The sequence below is a fragment of the Calliphora vicina genome, chromosome X (genome assembly GCF_958450345.1).
Source record: "Calliphora vicina chromosome X, idCalVici1.1, whole genome shotgun sequence".
NCBI classification, from domain to species: domain Eukaryota; kingdom Metazoa; phylum Arthropoda; class Insecta; order Diptera; family Calliphoridae; genus Calliphora; species Calliphora vicina.
The window spans coordinates 4550289-4567146 of NC_088785.1; the positions used below are offsets into that span (position 1 = coordinate 4550289).

The 16858-nt window shown below is 29.7% G+C and overlaps 1 protein-coding gene across 1 annotated transcript in view; it reads right to left on the reverse strand.

Moving 5' to 3' along the window:
• PIP4K (phosphatidylinositol 5-phosphate 4-kinase) overlaps nt 1-16858 on the reverse strand; it is a 47416-nt gene that overhangs the window by 19583 nt on the left and 10975 nt on the right. Inside the window, exons 4-5 of the mRNA XM_065514701.1 lie at nt 16439-16688; nt 193-323 (exon numbers count right to left, since the gene is read on the reverse strand). Coding sequence (XP_065370773.1) covers nt 193-323; nt 16439-16688 — 381 coding nt within the window. The remainder of the gene's footprint in view (nt 1-192; nt 324-16438; nt 16689-16858) is intronic.

Consider the following 16858-nt stretch of genomic DNA (forward strand, 5'->3'; position numbering starts at 1 on the left):
TTCTTGTAGCTGTTTAGGGGCGTAAATGAGTTTCAAAAAATTAAAGTCGGCTATGAATTTTTGCGAAAAAAGTTCGGTGAACCGTAGCCGCTTAAGCTCGCCCTCTGTCCATCTATTTAACTACCGTTGTCACAATCTCAGTTGAAGCGAAAGTATTGTAAAACATTCGTTTGTGTTTTTGTTTCTACTTACTTGTGAATTATTAAATGAGAACTAAATACGTTACGCATCACCACAAAATAATATTGAACGCTTTCTACAGTAATTCTGTACATTCCCAAATATTGTGGTAATAGTGTGTTCCCATGACGTTCAACGACGAACTGAAATAAAATAAAAAACATATACAAAATTATTATTAAATTTTAATGAATTTGTCATTTCAATGATATCTACAATATATATTATGTGCAAATAATAACCGTTCTATTTCGATCCAAATTACCACTGAAATTTATTGTTGAGAATAAGCTAGTTCCTATGCGGATAAGCTAGTTTCCTATAATTAGTTGCCTAGACCGCCAGATCATCAGCTTTACCCAAAAAGCTTAAGAAAAGCTAAATATATATTACCAACGAATGAAGATAGTATATAAATAAAAATCAAATGTCGTTCGTTGGTAATTGCATCAGTTGAGAACGGCCGGACCGATTTTTTTTTTAATGTTGATCACAGTCCAAATTAAGTTTTTACGGAATGAAAAATGGACCATGCCCACTTTTACGCCCACTTTTTTCGATTTATCTAAAATCGGAAAACGTCTGTACCTATTTTGCTAATTTGTTTTTAAATATTCGTAGTGAAATTCGTAATAAAAATTTACCACGCCCACTTTTTTTCAATATACATATCTAAAATCGCAGATATCTAAATTCGCGAATAACTTGGCCAATAAGCGTTTAATCAAGAAAAAGGGCTCGATCTGTGATCACTCATATTTCTGACAAAAAATCGATTTTTTTTATAAAAACTCAAAATATCTAAATTCGCTAATAACTTGGCCAATAAGTGTTTAATCAAGAAAAGGTGCTCGATCTGTGATCACTCATATTTCTGACAAAAAATCGATTTTTTTTATATAAAAACTCAAAATATCTAAATTCGCGAATAACTTGGCAAATAAGAGTTTAATCAAGAAAACGAGCTCGATCTGTGTTCACTCATATTTCTGATAAAAAATCGATTTTTTTTATAAAAACTCAAAATATCTAAATTCGTTAATAACTTGGCCAATAAGCGTTTAATCAAGAAAAAGAGCTCGATCACTGATCACTCATATTTCTGAATAAAAATCGATTTTTTTTATAAAAACTCAAAATATCTAAATTCGTTAATAACTTGGCCAATAAGCGTTTAATCAAGAAAATGAGCTCGATCACTGATCACTCATATTTCTGAACAAAAATCGACTTTTATATAAAAACTCAAAATATCTAAATTCTCTAATAACTTGGCCAATAAGCGTTTAATCAAGAAAAAGAGCTCGATCTGTGATCACTCATATTTCTAAACCAAAAATTAATTTTTTTATATAAAAACTCAAAATATCAAAATTAATCAATTAATCAAAAGTAATTACTTTTGCATTTTAATTTAAAAGAATCGAAATGTGTACGTAATTGTCGTTCTGATGAGATATAAAAGACAAAAATTGATTAAAAAATGTTAATGTTATTAAAAAATCGCTAGGCCATTAACGTGTCTCAGGCCACTAGAACAAGAAATGTAGGAACAAAACTAACATATTTTGAGAAATATTAAAACAAAAATTTATTCTTACTTAAAATATATCCATATTTACTTGTATATGAGTTTTTATCTTCATAGGATACAGTTAACCTATTCGCAAGTATAACCAACAAAAATATTTTTTTAACGGCATTTTCAAAACTCGAATTTCAAATTTTTAAATATTTTGTGAAACAAATTTCAGAATTTTTTGATCATCACATGGGGATTTATTGACAACATAATAGGGAATTAAAATGTGAAAAAAGTATGTTAATACCTCCTATATTTTTTGGCTATAATTTGGCGAATAAGCCCAATTTCCTTAATGTTATGATTTTTAAGTAAAACCAATTCAGAATATTATAGTCCAGGTCCAGTCCAGGTAAGCCTTAATTCTTGAGGGTCAAAAGTCAAAATTTTCAATATTTGGAATTTTTCATGGAGAGATAGCGAAATGTTATATATTTTTGGGTCGATTTTGATGAAACTTAAGAAAACTATAAAATGAAGTCTAGTATTTACAATAGCAGCACAAAAATGTAAATTAACCCTTAAGAGCACTTGGGGTCAAAATGACTGCGTTTTTCGTGATTTTAAAAGTTCAGGGTCATTTTGACCCCAAGTGCTCTTAAGGGTTACTTTCCAATTTTGTGCTGTTATTGTAAATACTAGACCTCATGTTATACATATTTTTCTTAAGTTTCATCAAAATCGGCCCAAAAATATATAAAATTTCTATCTTTCCATTAGAAATTCCAAATATTGAAAAATTTGAACTTTGACCTTCACGATTTAAGGGTTAACGTTTTCCGATTTTAGGAAAACGTTCAGACTATATTTAAAATAACCTGGACTATAATATTCTGAACAGATTTTACTTAAAATTAATAACAGTAAGGAAATTGGGTTCATTCGCCAAAATATGGCCAAAAAATTAGTTTTTCTCGAAAATCGCAAAATTTAAATCGCAGGTACGGAAAAACTATATTATGCTGTCAATAAATCCGAATGTGATGATCAAAAAATTCTGAAATTTGTTTAACAAAATTTTTCAAAATTTGAAATTGGAGTTTTGAAACTGCCGTTAAAAAAAAATATTTTTTTTTGGTTGTACCTGCGAATAGGTTAACTGTATCCTATGAAAATAAAACTCATATACAAATAAATATGGATATCTTTTAAGTAAGAATAAACTTTTGTTTTAATATTTCTCAAAATATGTTAGTTTTGTTCCCACATTTCTTGTTCTAGTGGCCTGAGACACGTTAATGGCCTGGCGATTTTTTTAATAACTTTAACATTTTTTCACCAATTTTTTATCTCATTAGAACGACAATTACGTACATATTTCGATTCTTTTAAATAAAATTGCAAAAGTAATTACTTAAAAGCAAATTTTTTTTTTTAAAAATGAAAAAAATGCATTTTTCCCTTGTAAATGCACCACAAAACTAAATCGAAAGTCGGGACACTCTAATGTATGTATATGTATTAGGGTGATCGGCCCGGTTTTTAATAACCGGTTATAACCGGTTTTTTTTTGCTAATGTCGGTTTCGGTTTTTTTGAAAAGCTCACATTTCGAATATCGAAGAAACCGGGTTTTTCTCCTCGAATAGCCGGTTTTTTCTAAAAGTGTGTTTTTATGAGTTTTAGTGTATTAAAAACTTTAAAAAATATTAAAAATCCCAAAAAATAAAACAAATATTCCAACTATTTTAGAAGACTTTTTATGTTTATAAAATGTCACAAGTGATCTGGAAAGGCTGAAAACTTACTCAATGTTTTGTTTTCTATATGTCCTACAAATACACCAAGTAAAAGATAATTTTCAATTACATATTTATAGAAACAAAAAAATCGGTATACTTCAAAGCATTTAAACTGTGTTTTACTTATTCCTAAGAGATTATTTTACCTTCATAAGGTCTTAAAATTTACTGACGTTAACGATCTTCGGGTCAAATTTGACACAAATAGAAAATAGATTTATTTAAAAAAAAGCTAACGTTGTATATTGACATTTGAAATTAAATTAAAGTCATAAAATATCAACCATTAATTTTTAGAAAAAATGCAATTTTAATTTCAAAATGGGTAACATTTTACCCGAAGACCTTATGAAGGATAAGAGAAACAGTAGTTCAGCTGATGAAAAGAGACAGATATATATTAGAGCTAGCAAAGATATATTCTAGTGCTACCAAAGCTCTGAAAAATATAACTTAATCATAAACCTAATATAGTTGTTGACATTTGAAATGAAATAAAATTCATAAAATATTAAAAATTGGTACTTTTAGAAAAAATTAAATATTAATTTCAAAATGGATCAAATTTGAACCGAAGACCTTGTGAGGTATAAAAGAAGTAATCAAAATTGTTTTAATCACTATTATTTTAATAAATAAAACTTTTTTTCTTCTTATTTCTAGGCGTTTTAATATTTTTCCAAAAAAACGGTTAACCGGTTATTATAAAAAAACCGAAACCGGTTTATTTTAAATTGCAATTTTTCGAAGAAACCGGTTTCTTAAAAATGTCGAAGAATCGATCACCATAATATGTATTATGTTGTTGCAAGTCTTAGGTTTTTGACAACAGACTTAGGTTCTTTGTCTCTCAGTAACGCTTCTATGTATATTTTATTCTATGACCAGAAGATTCATTGTACATATTTTAAAATCAAATGCAAATCAAGCATAACCCAAACCTACATATATGAATAAAAATTATCATTCAAAAATACGTTATTTTTTTCTTTTTTACTGTTTTTACCCATTTCAAACAGCTTCTCACAAATTCACAAATCGAACACAAGCATTTTTTTAATTTGGACAGGACAACGTCAGTCGGGTCAACTAGTTCCTAATAATAGTAAGTTAAATAGATGATATTTATACAAGCATTTTTTAATTCGGGTCAACTAGTTCCTAATAATAGTAAGTTAAATAGATGATATTTTCAAATAGACCTTGACAATGAAGATTGTTGATGACGCCCTTGGCAGGGTTGTTGTTGTGTGGCGCGTTATCAAATAATGGTGATGACGTTCCGACAAGTGAACAGGCGACATACCATTGACCATGCGAGAAACATGAATTTTCAAGGTTAATGCCGCCAACACGGAATAACTGCCCTTGAGGTTTGTTAATTGTCATTGCGAATGAAAATTTAAAACTAATTAAAAACACTTTAATATGTATATATCAGAGATGTGCATGAATACCATTCAAATGAAATATTTATTATTTTGTTGTCACTATACATAAATTAAACGAATACTGTCATTGCATGATTCACTACAGCAAGTATTTTGTTACAAAATGCATTTAATTGCTTGCATATTCTGTAAACTCTTACCATTCACAAAAGCAGCGAATCAATATGAGTGTTTTGAATATACGCAGAGTTTTTTGAGTAAATATACACTTTCCGATATGAGTATGTTTGAATTAATTTATGACTGTATTTAGAAGGATTTTTCTTGCATATTTAAATTTTTTTAATATTTTTTATTATTTCGCAGCACATTGTATCAAAATAAGACGAAATTTAGTTCTTGAACCACGCGCGAAAATTTATTTAAAACAAATTAATGCACTGATTTTGTCCCATCAAAAATTTTGTGAATTTTTGTAATGGCAACTAGTTACCATATGCATTATTTTGTAATGAGTGGTGGTTACCCAGCACATTAGTTTATTTACAAGAATAGGTACTTATTTTTATACAGGTTGGTAATGAAGTTTTGCATTTAGCACAGCTATCTACTGTGTTTGACTGGAAAACGGGAGGTTAATGATACGCCACCAGTCAAATCCATTAATTTTTTGTTCATACATATCATATTCATTTATATGTTGATGTTAAAACTATTGTTAACTTACAATAAAATAACTCGTACATGGAGCAGTGAGTTAGCATCTTGACTATCAAACACAAGCAAATAAAACTTGTCAAAAGGTCAAAGGGAATCCCGCAATTCCTAAAAATTGGAGCGAAATCACACACGGATCCACATTTCCTTCGGGGCTGAGAAAATGCTTTGGGGATAAATATGGAATACATCAAGGTTTCCAAAGCTGCTTTCCGTTTTCTGATCACAGCTTTGGGATTTTAGAACATGTAGGCCAATGTTGAAATTTTTAATAAAAAAAAGAGTGAAGTCGCCTTTCGCCCAAAAAACAGCAAAAATTTATTATTTTTTAAATTTTTAAATTGAAAATCGTTTATTTTTGGATTCATAATTGATATTGCTCTGAAATCTTTTTTATATTATTTGTAATTTAGCTGTCTAAATATCAAAAAATTTCGACTCCATTCGGTCCAAAAGTATGCCCTATATTTTCAAAAAAGCGGACCAAGGGAAAATTTTAAAATTTCAATTTTGAAATGCCTATAACTCGGAAATTATAGAAATCGGATAGAAAAAATGGCACGTGTTTAAAAATTTTACATGCTCCCATAGTGCCGCCCCTGGAGCATTTGAAGGGCTCATTTTAATAACTTAAACTCGAATGCTCCTTGGCTACGCCCACGTCAAATTTTATTCCGATCGGACCAGGCGTTTAGAAATGCCAGATTTATTTCCAAAAAATTTTTATTCTGCCCCACTGTGAGCTGTTATCTATAAATTCAACGCTTTCTTAAAAAATTGTCGATGCAATAAAATGTAAAGTTAATAAACGATATAACAACAGACTTAAATCATTGATAAATTATCTAAAAACTTCACAACATAATCAGCTAAATTATAATATAACAAAGACAATGCTAAAAATCAGTGTTGCCATTTTAGAAATGAAGAAAAGCGTCAAGGGTATAGTAAAAACGTGCAAAAAGGGTAAAAAAAAATACAAAAAAAATAGGTAAAAAGTAAAATTTTAACCAACAAATTTTAAAAATTATTTTCTCGCTTTGCAAATAACGCATTCAAAACGGGTAAAAAGGGTAAAATTGGCACTCAAAAGAAGGACAAAAAGCAAAAAACTTTAAATATAAAAAGCATGTTTACATTTTTAATTAAATTATTTATTTTATTATTTTCTTAGGAGTAAACAAAATCTTCAAATAGAAAAACAATTTCATTTTCAAATCTTTTTAATAATCATCATAACCCCAAAACGATGTTAATGAAATACTAAGGGGGCAAATTGTCCCACTCGTAATAGAAATAAATTTCGAACGCAATCATTATAATTGTATATACATTTTATTCGATGTCAAAAAAGAGAATACCAAAATCGATCGTGTTCGACTGCGGTAATTAGCCCCCAGATCTTTGTTAAGTTTGATTTGTTACAAAATCACATGGTTTTAACAAAAAGCACCAAAAGCGCCACAAAATATGGAAAAGGCGTCAAAAAATACCCTTTTTTAAAAAAGGCGTTATAAAATACCCGAAAAGCGTCAAAATGGCAACACTGCTAAAAATGTATGGACTGCAAATGTATAAACGCCTATTTGACCACAATGTTCCATCATCTGTTCAAAGCGAAATACAAATGGAGCAAAATTTTAAAAACAAATTAGAATATGCAATCTATATTACCAAAGGAAATCCTAAACCCGTTAAAATCAAATGCAGAAAGTCTTTTTAGGCTGGAGTTAGCTATATTTGAATCAAGTAGCAATCGTACAAAAAAATTTAGATTCTGTTTATAATGCTTTACTAATTATAAAGCCAACATCCGTCGAAAGTGAAATAGTTTTATCGGTGTCTGGAACTTTTCCACTAAAATAAGAAATCGGATGTTAGACGACTTATTGAAATCATTAGTTATTTTGAAAACTAATCCCGGGAAATGAAAGTTTTCATTCCCGTTTCCCGGGAAATAAAATTATCTAGGAAACCCCAAACCCTCTTCGTAACATTATGATTACCGATCCGACTTTCAGTTGGAGATTGAAGGGTAATTCCAGCGAGTTTAAAAACTCGGTTGGATAGTTGGTGATATCGTCTTGAGAAGTAACGGAATCCACCTATTTGCACGTCATCAATTCTTCAGCAATTTCACTTTGAATCTTAAAATTCAAATCAAAGTTTTTCGCAGTCAATAAGCACGTTCGCTCAACCAATCATGATTTTTACAATTTTGTGTAATGTTTGAAAACACTTTTGGAAGAGTCACACTATGAAATTTAGTTACGCAAGTCTCTTGTGTTTGTAGATGGCAGAGGTAATGTCGGGTTAAGGAGAAGAAAATGTTACATGCTGTTTTGTTGTTGGGCAGGAGACTTGCGCAACTAAATTGCCTAGTGTGAAAGGGGTCTTAGGATTTTGATTCGGTGTAATGGCAAAAGCGCCGGGAAATTGAATGCAGCCGGACGAAATATCAACCGGGATTTAGCCGTTGCCAATGTCCAACAATTTTTTTTTTCAAAAAAAAGAGAAGTAACACTCATCAATTAATATGCCTATATATTAGTTGTGTTATTTTCATTGGAAAGGCGATAAATTGTAGAAGGAAAGTTGGTGAAAGGAAGAGAAAATCTTTTTATTGACAACTCTGCAATTGAGCGTCATGTTTGTTATAAGTGCAGGTTGCAGCGCCTCTGTAGGTGAGATGGAGTATTAGTCAACCCAACAACCTTTATTTATTCGGTGGCGTTTTAATGTTATAGCACCGAAGGAGGGTGCTGTGATAAATATTAGTTATTAGTAAACTAATAATTATTATAAACTGATGTTGTTGATTGTAGCGGCTGGGAATGAAACACAGGCCGCAAGTACCATATCATGCTTAATGAGCAATTAAGCCACAGCAGCCTCTTGTTTGGAAATTACTTCTCCAGATTAATCGTTTACGCATGTTCACAGTCAATTTGAGTTTCTAGATGTATTTCATCGGCTGCCAATGGTTGCCGAAAATCACCTGCCGACAGAATTATTGCACCACCAAACCGGCTTTGATTGTTTAGTAAATCTTGAAATGTTTTGTCTAATGACTGCAAATACTTTTTATGCGCCATTTTACATTCATCCCAAACAATCAGTTTGCTTTCGGACTGTTCTCGGAAATGTTGTATGTTGAATTTGCATTGTTCTGCATATTCAATGGCAACTTGAGTGCTGAATAAGCAATTCCACCGGGAGCGTAAAAAAAATCACTCCAGTTTCATCGTAGATTCAACAGTGAAACGTTTGTTCGAACTGATTCCCTCAAGGCATCGCAATCATATTGTTTTTCGCGTCGCAACTCTCGATTTAATGCGTCGAGCATCGGACGATTGGGAGATGTCATGCCTATCTCAGATAATACCTTGTTCGACATCATCAAGCACATGTCCTCAATTAATATCAAAGCCCTGTTGTAAATTTCCTCGCTCAGTTGAAAATTTGGATTTGATGTTCTAATGCTCAAGTAATGCAAAATACCATCACACATGGCATCATTGTATTTGCTCCACAAATCAGTCGGCATGTTTCTTTCCTTAAAAACCTTATTCCTGACCTATACAGTTAAACTTGCACATCATATTACCCGACGAATTAATAAACATGGGCGTGTAAGTGGGCGGGGACAATTTAGCTTTCTGTAAAAATCTTTTGTGGACTATTGCGACAATTTAAAAAAAATTTAGGCAAATTGGTCCAGGCGTTCTCCGATTTTAGATATATAAAAAAAAGTGGGCGTGGTCAATTTTTCTTTCCGAAAAAACCTAAGTTGAAACATGACGAATGTTTAAAAAAAAAATTGTCCAAATCGGTCCAACAGTTCTCAACCATGGTACGAAATATTCATTAATTTTTCACTCATGTTCATGAAAAATAAAATTTGAATTTTTGTTGTGTTACGTTCTATTCATGTATGAAGAGACAACCAATTTTTTGCAATTCCATTATGTCGCACGGGACATTCGTACACATTTAAAGTGAAAAATAAATCAAAATAAAAAGAATTTTTAGTTTGCCAAAAGGCTTAATTTATAGCTCTTAATTAGCCCTATAATTGGTGCTAAGTTTGATTTTTCATTTTCAAATAATTGCAAAAAACCGAGGCATTCGCACGGGACAAATACAGAAGTCAATTTTGCGACCAACCATTCGAACGCCAATTTTCAGCGAAACCAGAGGCAATATTTCAAAATAAAATGTACATTATAAATATTCAAATCAGAAAAGTTGTCCTTGGTCTACTTTGCATTCGTATATCTCGAAATGGGTTATGAATAAATGGAAAATTTCTTTACATTATTTAAATTTAATTGTTTCCCTATGAAAATGGGATAAAACAAAGTGTTTTCAAACACTTTTAATTTTCTGGTCTCGGTGGACCTTTCGGTAGAAATGCCAATATATCAAAAAAAGTTGGCGTGGTCAAATTTTCTTTCAGTAAAAAGGTGCAGCCGTTTTCCGATTTTAGATAAATCGAAAAAAGTGGGCGTAAAAGTAGGCGTGGTCAATTTATTTCCATAAAAACCTAATTTGGGCCATGACGAATGTTTAAAAAATTTTTTTTAAATCTGTCTAGCAGTTCTCAACTGATGCAATTACCAACGAACGACATTTGATTTTTATTTATATAGAAAGATTATTAAGCCAATTTTAATAAAAATTCACTAACACAGTGTTATTTTGAACTTGAGTGCCAATGTGTATATTGGGTCAAATCCGGGTAAACAGTTTGGTACTTTTTTTAAAACATATTTTTTCTTAAGCACATTAACATAGATTTTAATCGTTTGAGATATGTCTGTAGCACAAAATTGTTTACTAGGGTAATCGAATTATTCGATTTTTCTCTTGTTCGAATAAAAAGAAAAAGAGATTTTAACTTGTTCGAATAATTCGATCATACCTTTAAAATTAATCGAATTATTCGAATAATTTACATTTTTTTTTTAAAAAATAAAGAATGAAGTTTTGATGTCGGTTTTTTAATATTTTATTGTTAAAGAAAAACAAAAAATAACGTTAAAGTTAACAATTCAAGTATTGATAATGTTAAAAACATTCGAAACCAAAGTCCATCATTAAATTTTCATCAGAAATATTCTGATCAGATTAACTCCCGAACAATCTACAAAACAATTGACTAGCATACCCTTTAGTTTCCGTTTTGGAGCTATGCTTTAATAAATTTGAGCTAGTTGGACATGATCCTGAATTCAAATACAATATAAACGTATTAAGAACTTTTTTGTCGTTCATTAATTCGGGTTTTAAATTGAGTAACTAATTCTTTAGTAAAGTAATTATTCACTATTTCTAAATTATTTATAACAAATTGTATTATACATCAAGCTCTATCAACGTTGCCGAATCATTGCTTAATAAAGGGGTCTTGGTGAATTACACAATAAAGGGAATCTGTCCGAAGTTTGATATCATTGTCAGTGAACGTGGCTAATATTTTGACTTTATCAAAAACAAATTTTGTCTTACTTATTTTTCGCTGTTGTGTTACAAAATTGATTCAATTTAATCGTTTGATTATGCCAAACATTTTTATTTCGAAATTTATTTTTTTATATTTTTCCAATTTTTTTTTTCATTTAAAATTTTTTTTTTAAATAAATGTTTTGTAGTCATGAAAAATTAATTCGGTCTATATAATTTCTTAACGTTTTTAAAGCTTTTCAATATTAACTTTGCACTTTGAAGAAGAGAACGTACTGGAACAGAAATTGCAAAGAGAATATAAAAATTGCAAAAACTTTGCAAATCACACTTATCACTTATGCAAATTGACCAAAAATTTGATAAATGCAAAGTGAAAAGTTGATAAGTTTTTTTGTGGAATAGGGCCCAAATGATTGATATACAGGTTGTGACGGTTCACTTTATTTCATTAATTATTCCAAACCAACATAAATATTTCCTATTATCGTCCCGTTCGTCTCATCACTGATATTTATTTTTTCTCCACCCGTTTGTTTTTGTTTTACTTTATTCATTTCATTATTCGTTTCAATTCCATTTGATTCTCAATTAAACGAATTGAGTCAATTCAATAAAATGAGTATGTAAAACAGTGATGTTCAAAAATAAAAATGAAGATGTATTGGTGAGAGAGCTACCCAGCAAACATAATGTCAAACACTTAAAATAAGAACAAAATAAAGAATGTTTAGATTTAGAATTTTTGCTAGATATAACCAATTTATTAAATGAATGTAATTTAAATTTTAAGGAAATAAAAGAATACACATTATACGACCGAAATTCTCTAAAATTTTTTATTTATTTCTGACTTTGTTGTTTTGTGTTCAATTGTAATTGAAACGCGTGTGTTTGCTATGCTTCGTCCAAAAACCAACCAACAACAATGCTTAATGAATTTCTGAAAAAATGAGACATTTGTTACGCTCTTTTAAAGAGAATAAGAATATGTGTGTTGTTACTCAGCGCGAAAGCACAATGAAATGAACATCATTGATGTAAAACGTCTCAATAAGTGAGTAAATGTTCCGTTAGTTTTTTTTTAATAATTAGGTTTTATGAATGAATAAAATAAATAATTCTAATGGAATTTAATGAGTGGATTTTATGAATGAGTGAATAAGACAGGTGTAGTCACACGGATGATTCGAGAAATTAAATAGGCTAAGCTCAATGAATAAAAAAAAAAGAAAGAAAAGACAATCGATTAATGACCGTCATTAAATAAAGAAGTTAAAGCTATTTATTTAATTATTTAAGAATATTTAAAGTATAGTCTTTGTTTAAAATATATAATTAAATCAGTTAAACATACAAAAATAGAAAATCAGAAAATTGTTCTGAAAATTAATTTAAAAAGAAAAGATTCTTGCCAGATTAGTGGGCAATAAGAAGTACGAAATTACGAAAAATACCATTACAAGGTATGTGATAAAAATCCATCAGTTTCAAAAAGGTCGATTTAAAAAAGTGTAATGAATTTCGTTAGATTTCAAAAACATACCGAATATGTATATTAATCGTTTCCCAAAAAACCGAAATTGCGAAGAAGAGACGGTTTTTTGGTTAACCGGGATATAAACACTACTAATATATCCTCATTTGTGAATACATTTAAGAATCCGTTTGGTCCTTACTGAACTAGCTACAAAAACTTTTTCAATAATATCCAGTTGTTGTTTTTAGTTGCTTTTGAGATCGCAATTGATGTAGGAAAGTGTCTTTAATATTTCCACATCCAATTTCTTCATACACATATCGAGCCCTTAGCGCCAAATTATCGTAAGCGGCATTTTCTAAATTTTTTTTTATTGCAGAAATTAAAATTTTATGGACCGACTGATGTTTTAGCGTTCTCAGAATATCAAAATTGTTAATAACTTCAAAAATATTAGGGGTAAGATTTTATCGTAAGTCAATGTTTATATTTTACAGTAAACAAATTATTTTATCGTAAGCGACACATCTATCATAAATCTGTAACTTCTAAATGGTTAGATTGGTTTTAATGAAATTTCACATGCGCAAAGAAGAAGTGTTGTCGAGTTTAATTTTTGAACGTGGACCTCATGGGCCCACAAGGGGCGCGATCAAGGGCCCTCAAAGTTTCTTGGTTTGAGTTCCGATTTCAAAAAAATTACACATATAGCATCTCCTCATCGAGCACTACAAAAAACCTATCAATTATCTCTTATATCTTAGGAGATATTCGCGTTTGAAAATTAAATTTTCAACATTTTTACCCACCCTACTCCAGTTTTTTGATAACAGCGTATCCAAATATTTCCCGATTTTCTCCAGTTTTCCTTTATTGGACTAACAACACATGTATGTGTCACATAGAAAAAGAATTGTTTAAAAATAATGAGTAAGTTCAAAGTTATATGCATTTGAATTTAAACAATTTTAAAAAGCCTAATTTTTTTGGGAAAAATTTCTAAGAGGATGTTCATAAAATATTTTAAAGGAAAACAAATTTAAAAATTGTTGTTACGGAGGGGACCAGGTCTTTTCAAAAAAAAAAACCTATTTTTTATGTAAAATAAAACTTTAGGGCAAAAATTCTCAAATCGCATATTCGATATCAAAATATAGTAACCGATTTTAGGTGGCTCATACTCCGACCCTGGTATGGATATTATAGCCAAAAAACTAAAAATTCACATTTTTGGAATTTTTCAACACTTTTTTGGGAATTGGGGGTGGGGGATTGCTGATAATAAATTTCCATTTTTTATTTTTCCATTTTAAATAGAAAAATCTACATAACTGTGAAATTTCATTAAAAACTATTTATAAATAAAAATTTAATTTCAATTCGAAAAATGTTTATCTATGCAAAAATTCAATAAAAAACATTTTTTGTCTTATTTTTCAATAAAGTATTCCATGAATTTTTAATTGTCAGAAGTTATAAATATTTTTGAAAAATAGACAAATAGCTTGAACGAAATTATATTATATCGCATCATAACATTTTTAATTATATGTATAAATTTCAAAATAATCAAATAAAACCTTCTCCTGTAAAATTTGTGTTTTGTCGCTTACGATAATTTGGCGCTAAGGGCTCGATATATTCTTAAGCTTCCGCCACTGTTTTGATTTATAGTTTCTGAAGCAATCTGATTAGTAATTTCACCTCTAACCAGCTTAAAAAAATGATCTTTGTTCCCTTCAACTTCTTTGTAGCGATTTTTTACAAAGGCAAATACGAAACTTTATTTAATACTGATGAAATTCAATTTATTTAAACTTTAAACCCAGGGTCCGCGTTTTGAAATTTATTTATTCGATTTGAAAAGCAATTAAATTTCATATACTTATCTTTTGATAATGTGTGCTCAAAAGAGTAGAAAACATTGGTGTTACAATCCCAAATTCGAGGTACCAAAACCTATGATGGACCATGTAAAAGTTCTAACAAATTTAATTTGTTATCCAATGACGATAAAAAGCAAAATAACCTGTTCATACAAAGCTTTAAGATTTTTTAGTTCTCCAGAAGTTCGAAAATAACGAATTATGCGATCTCCCTCACTTTTAGCTCAACAACGGATACTGGAAACAATGCAAAAACTCTGACTACAATAATAGTCAATAATGAATCTTAACTTTGATTGGGAGAAGCCATCCTCTTGTTCCGATCCCACCTACTTGTGTACAATCTATATATATTAGAATGCTCCAAAAATTTTGAATTGTTCTATGTATTGTATAAACACGTTGTGTAAAATATTAGGATGATAGGATAACGTTAACTGGTGGCGCAACGACGCTGAAGTTTTGAGGTGCATTTACAAGGGGAAAAAATGCAATTTTTTCAGTTTTTTTTAAAAAAAATTTTGCCATTATATAATGACTTTTACAATTTAATTTAAAAGAATCGAAATGTGTACGCAATTGTCGTTATAATAAGATATAAAAGACAAAAATTGGTGAAAAAATGTTAAAGTTATTAAAAATTCATTTTGATCCCAAGTGCAATTAAGGGTTAATTTCCATTTTTGTACTATTATTGTAAATACTAGACTTCATTTTATATTTTTCTTAAGTTTCATCAAAATCGGCCCAAAAATATATAATATTTCGCTATCTTTCCATGAGAAATTCCAAATATTGAAAAAATTGACCTTTGACCTTCACGATTTAAGGGTTAAAGTTTTCCGATTTTAGTAAAACTTTCAGACTATATTTAAAATTACCTGGACTATATTATCGCAGGTACGGAAAAACTATAGGAGGTATTGACATACTTTTTTCACATTTTTATTCCCTATAATGTTTTCAATAAATCCCCATGTGATGATCAAAAAATTCTGAAATTTGTTTAACAAAATTTTTAAAAATTTGAAATTGGAGTTTTGAAACTGCCGTTAAAAAAATTTAATTTTTTTGGTCATACCTGCGAATACAAGTAAATATGGTAAAAATAAATAAATAAGTAAAAATAAGCTTTTATTTTAATATTTCTCAAAATATGTTAATTTTGTTCATAAATTTCTTGTTCTAGTGGCCTGAGACACGTTAATGGCCTGGCGATTTTTTAATAACTTTAACATTTTTTCACCAATTTTTGTCTTTTATATCTTATTATAAGGACAATTACGTACACATTTCGATTCTTTTAAATTAAATTGTAAAAGTCATTATTTAATGGCAAAATTTTTACAAAAACTGAAAAAATTGCATATTTTCACCTTGTAAATGCACCTCAAAAATTCAGCGTCGTTGCGCCACCAGTTAACGTTATCCTATCATCCTAATATTTTACACAACGTGTTTCTACAATACATAGAACAATTCTAGAGGGGGACGGCCTGTACCTAGAAAATTTTTTTCGTCCATACAATCTTGGAGCACTCTAATATATATATGTATATAAAAATTAAATGGTCCATGTATGTAAAGGCATCACGTGAGAACGGCTAGAGCGATTTGTCTAATTATTTTTATTCGAGTCGAAATTTTCAGGAGATGGTTTGTAAACAAAAAAAAATCAAAAATTCCGGGTAAAACTCGGAAATCATTTTTTGAGTCCAGTCAAATAAATAATAAAAAATGGACCCTAAAGTATGCAGTACAAATTTAGATATTTTATTCTCAAATAAATAAGAACAGACAGGTATGTGGGTTGGAGAAACTTGAAGAACTAAAATTAGTATATAGCATTCAATAATAAATATTTAAATTTAAGCAATAAGTTTATTTTACCTATTGCTTAAATTTATTTTAATTTGTATAGTTTTTATAGTTATGGTAAAATTCAAATCAAAATGTATAAACTCTCCATAGTGAGCAACTAATTAGAAAACTTACGGGATGATACTGTTTAAGAAATGCATGCATTCGTTCAATCTCTTCAGATGTTAAACTTTTTATAATGAAAAATTTGTTGTAACTCTCATAAAATTGTGCAGCTGATTTGCCCGATGATTCAATGCGCACTGGCTGTGAACGTGTTAGAGATTCACGATAATCTACATCATCGACTCTGAAACGTTCACGTAAATTTCGGAATACTAAAGGACAATATTCTTTAACCTTAAAATGTGATGGCATGTTTTCTCTGAAAAAAAATAAAAAAAAACATTTTTAGTAGTAATAATATTTAATCGGTTGTGCCAAATCTTATATACCCTTCACCTTAGTAAAAAGAAAAAAAATTATTGTTGAAAAAAAGCATCTGCTGATATTGCAGATGGCTCTCTTAAAAGCATATTCTGGCTCATTAGATTC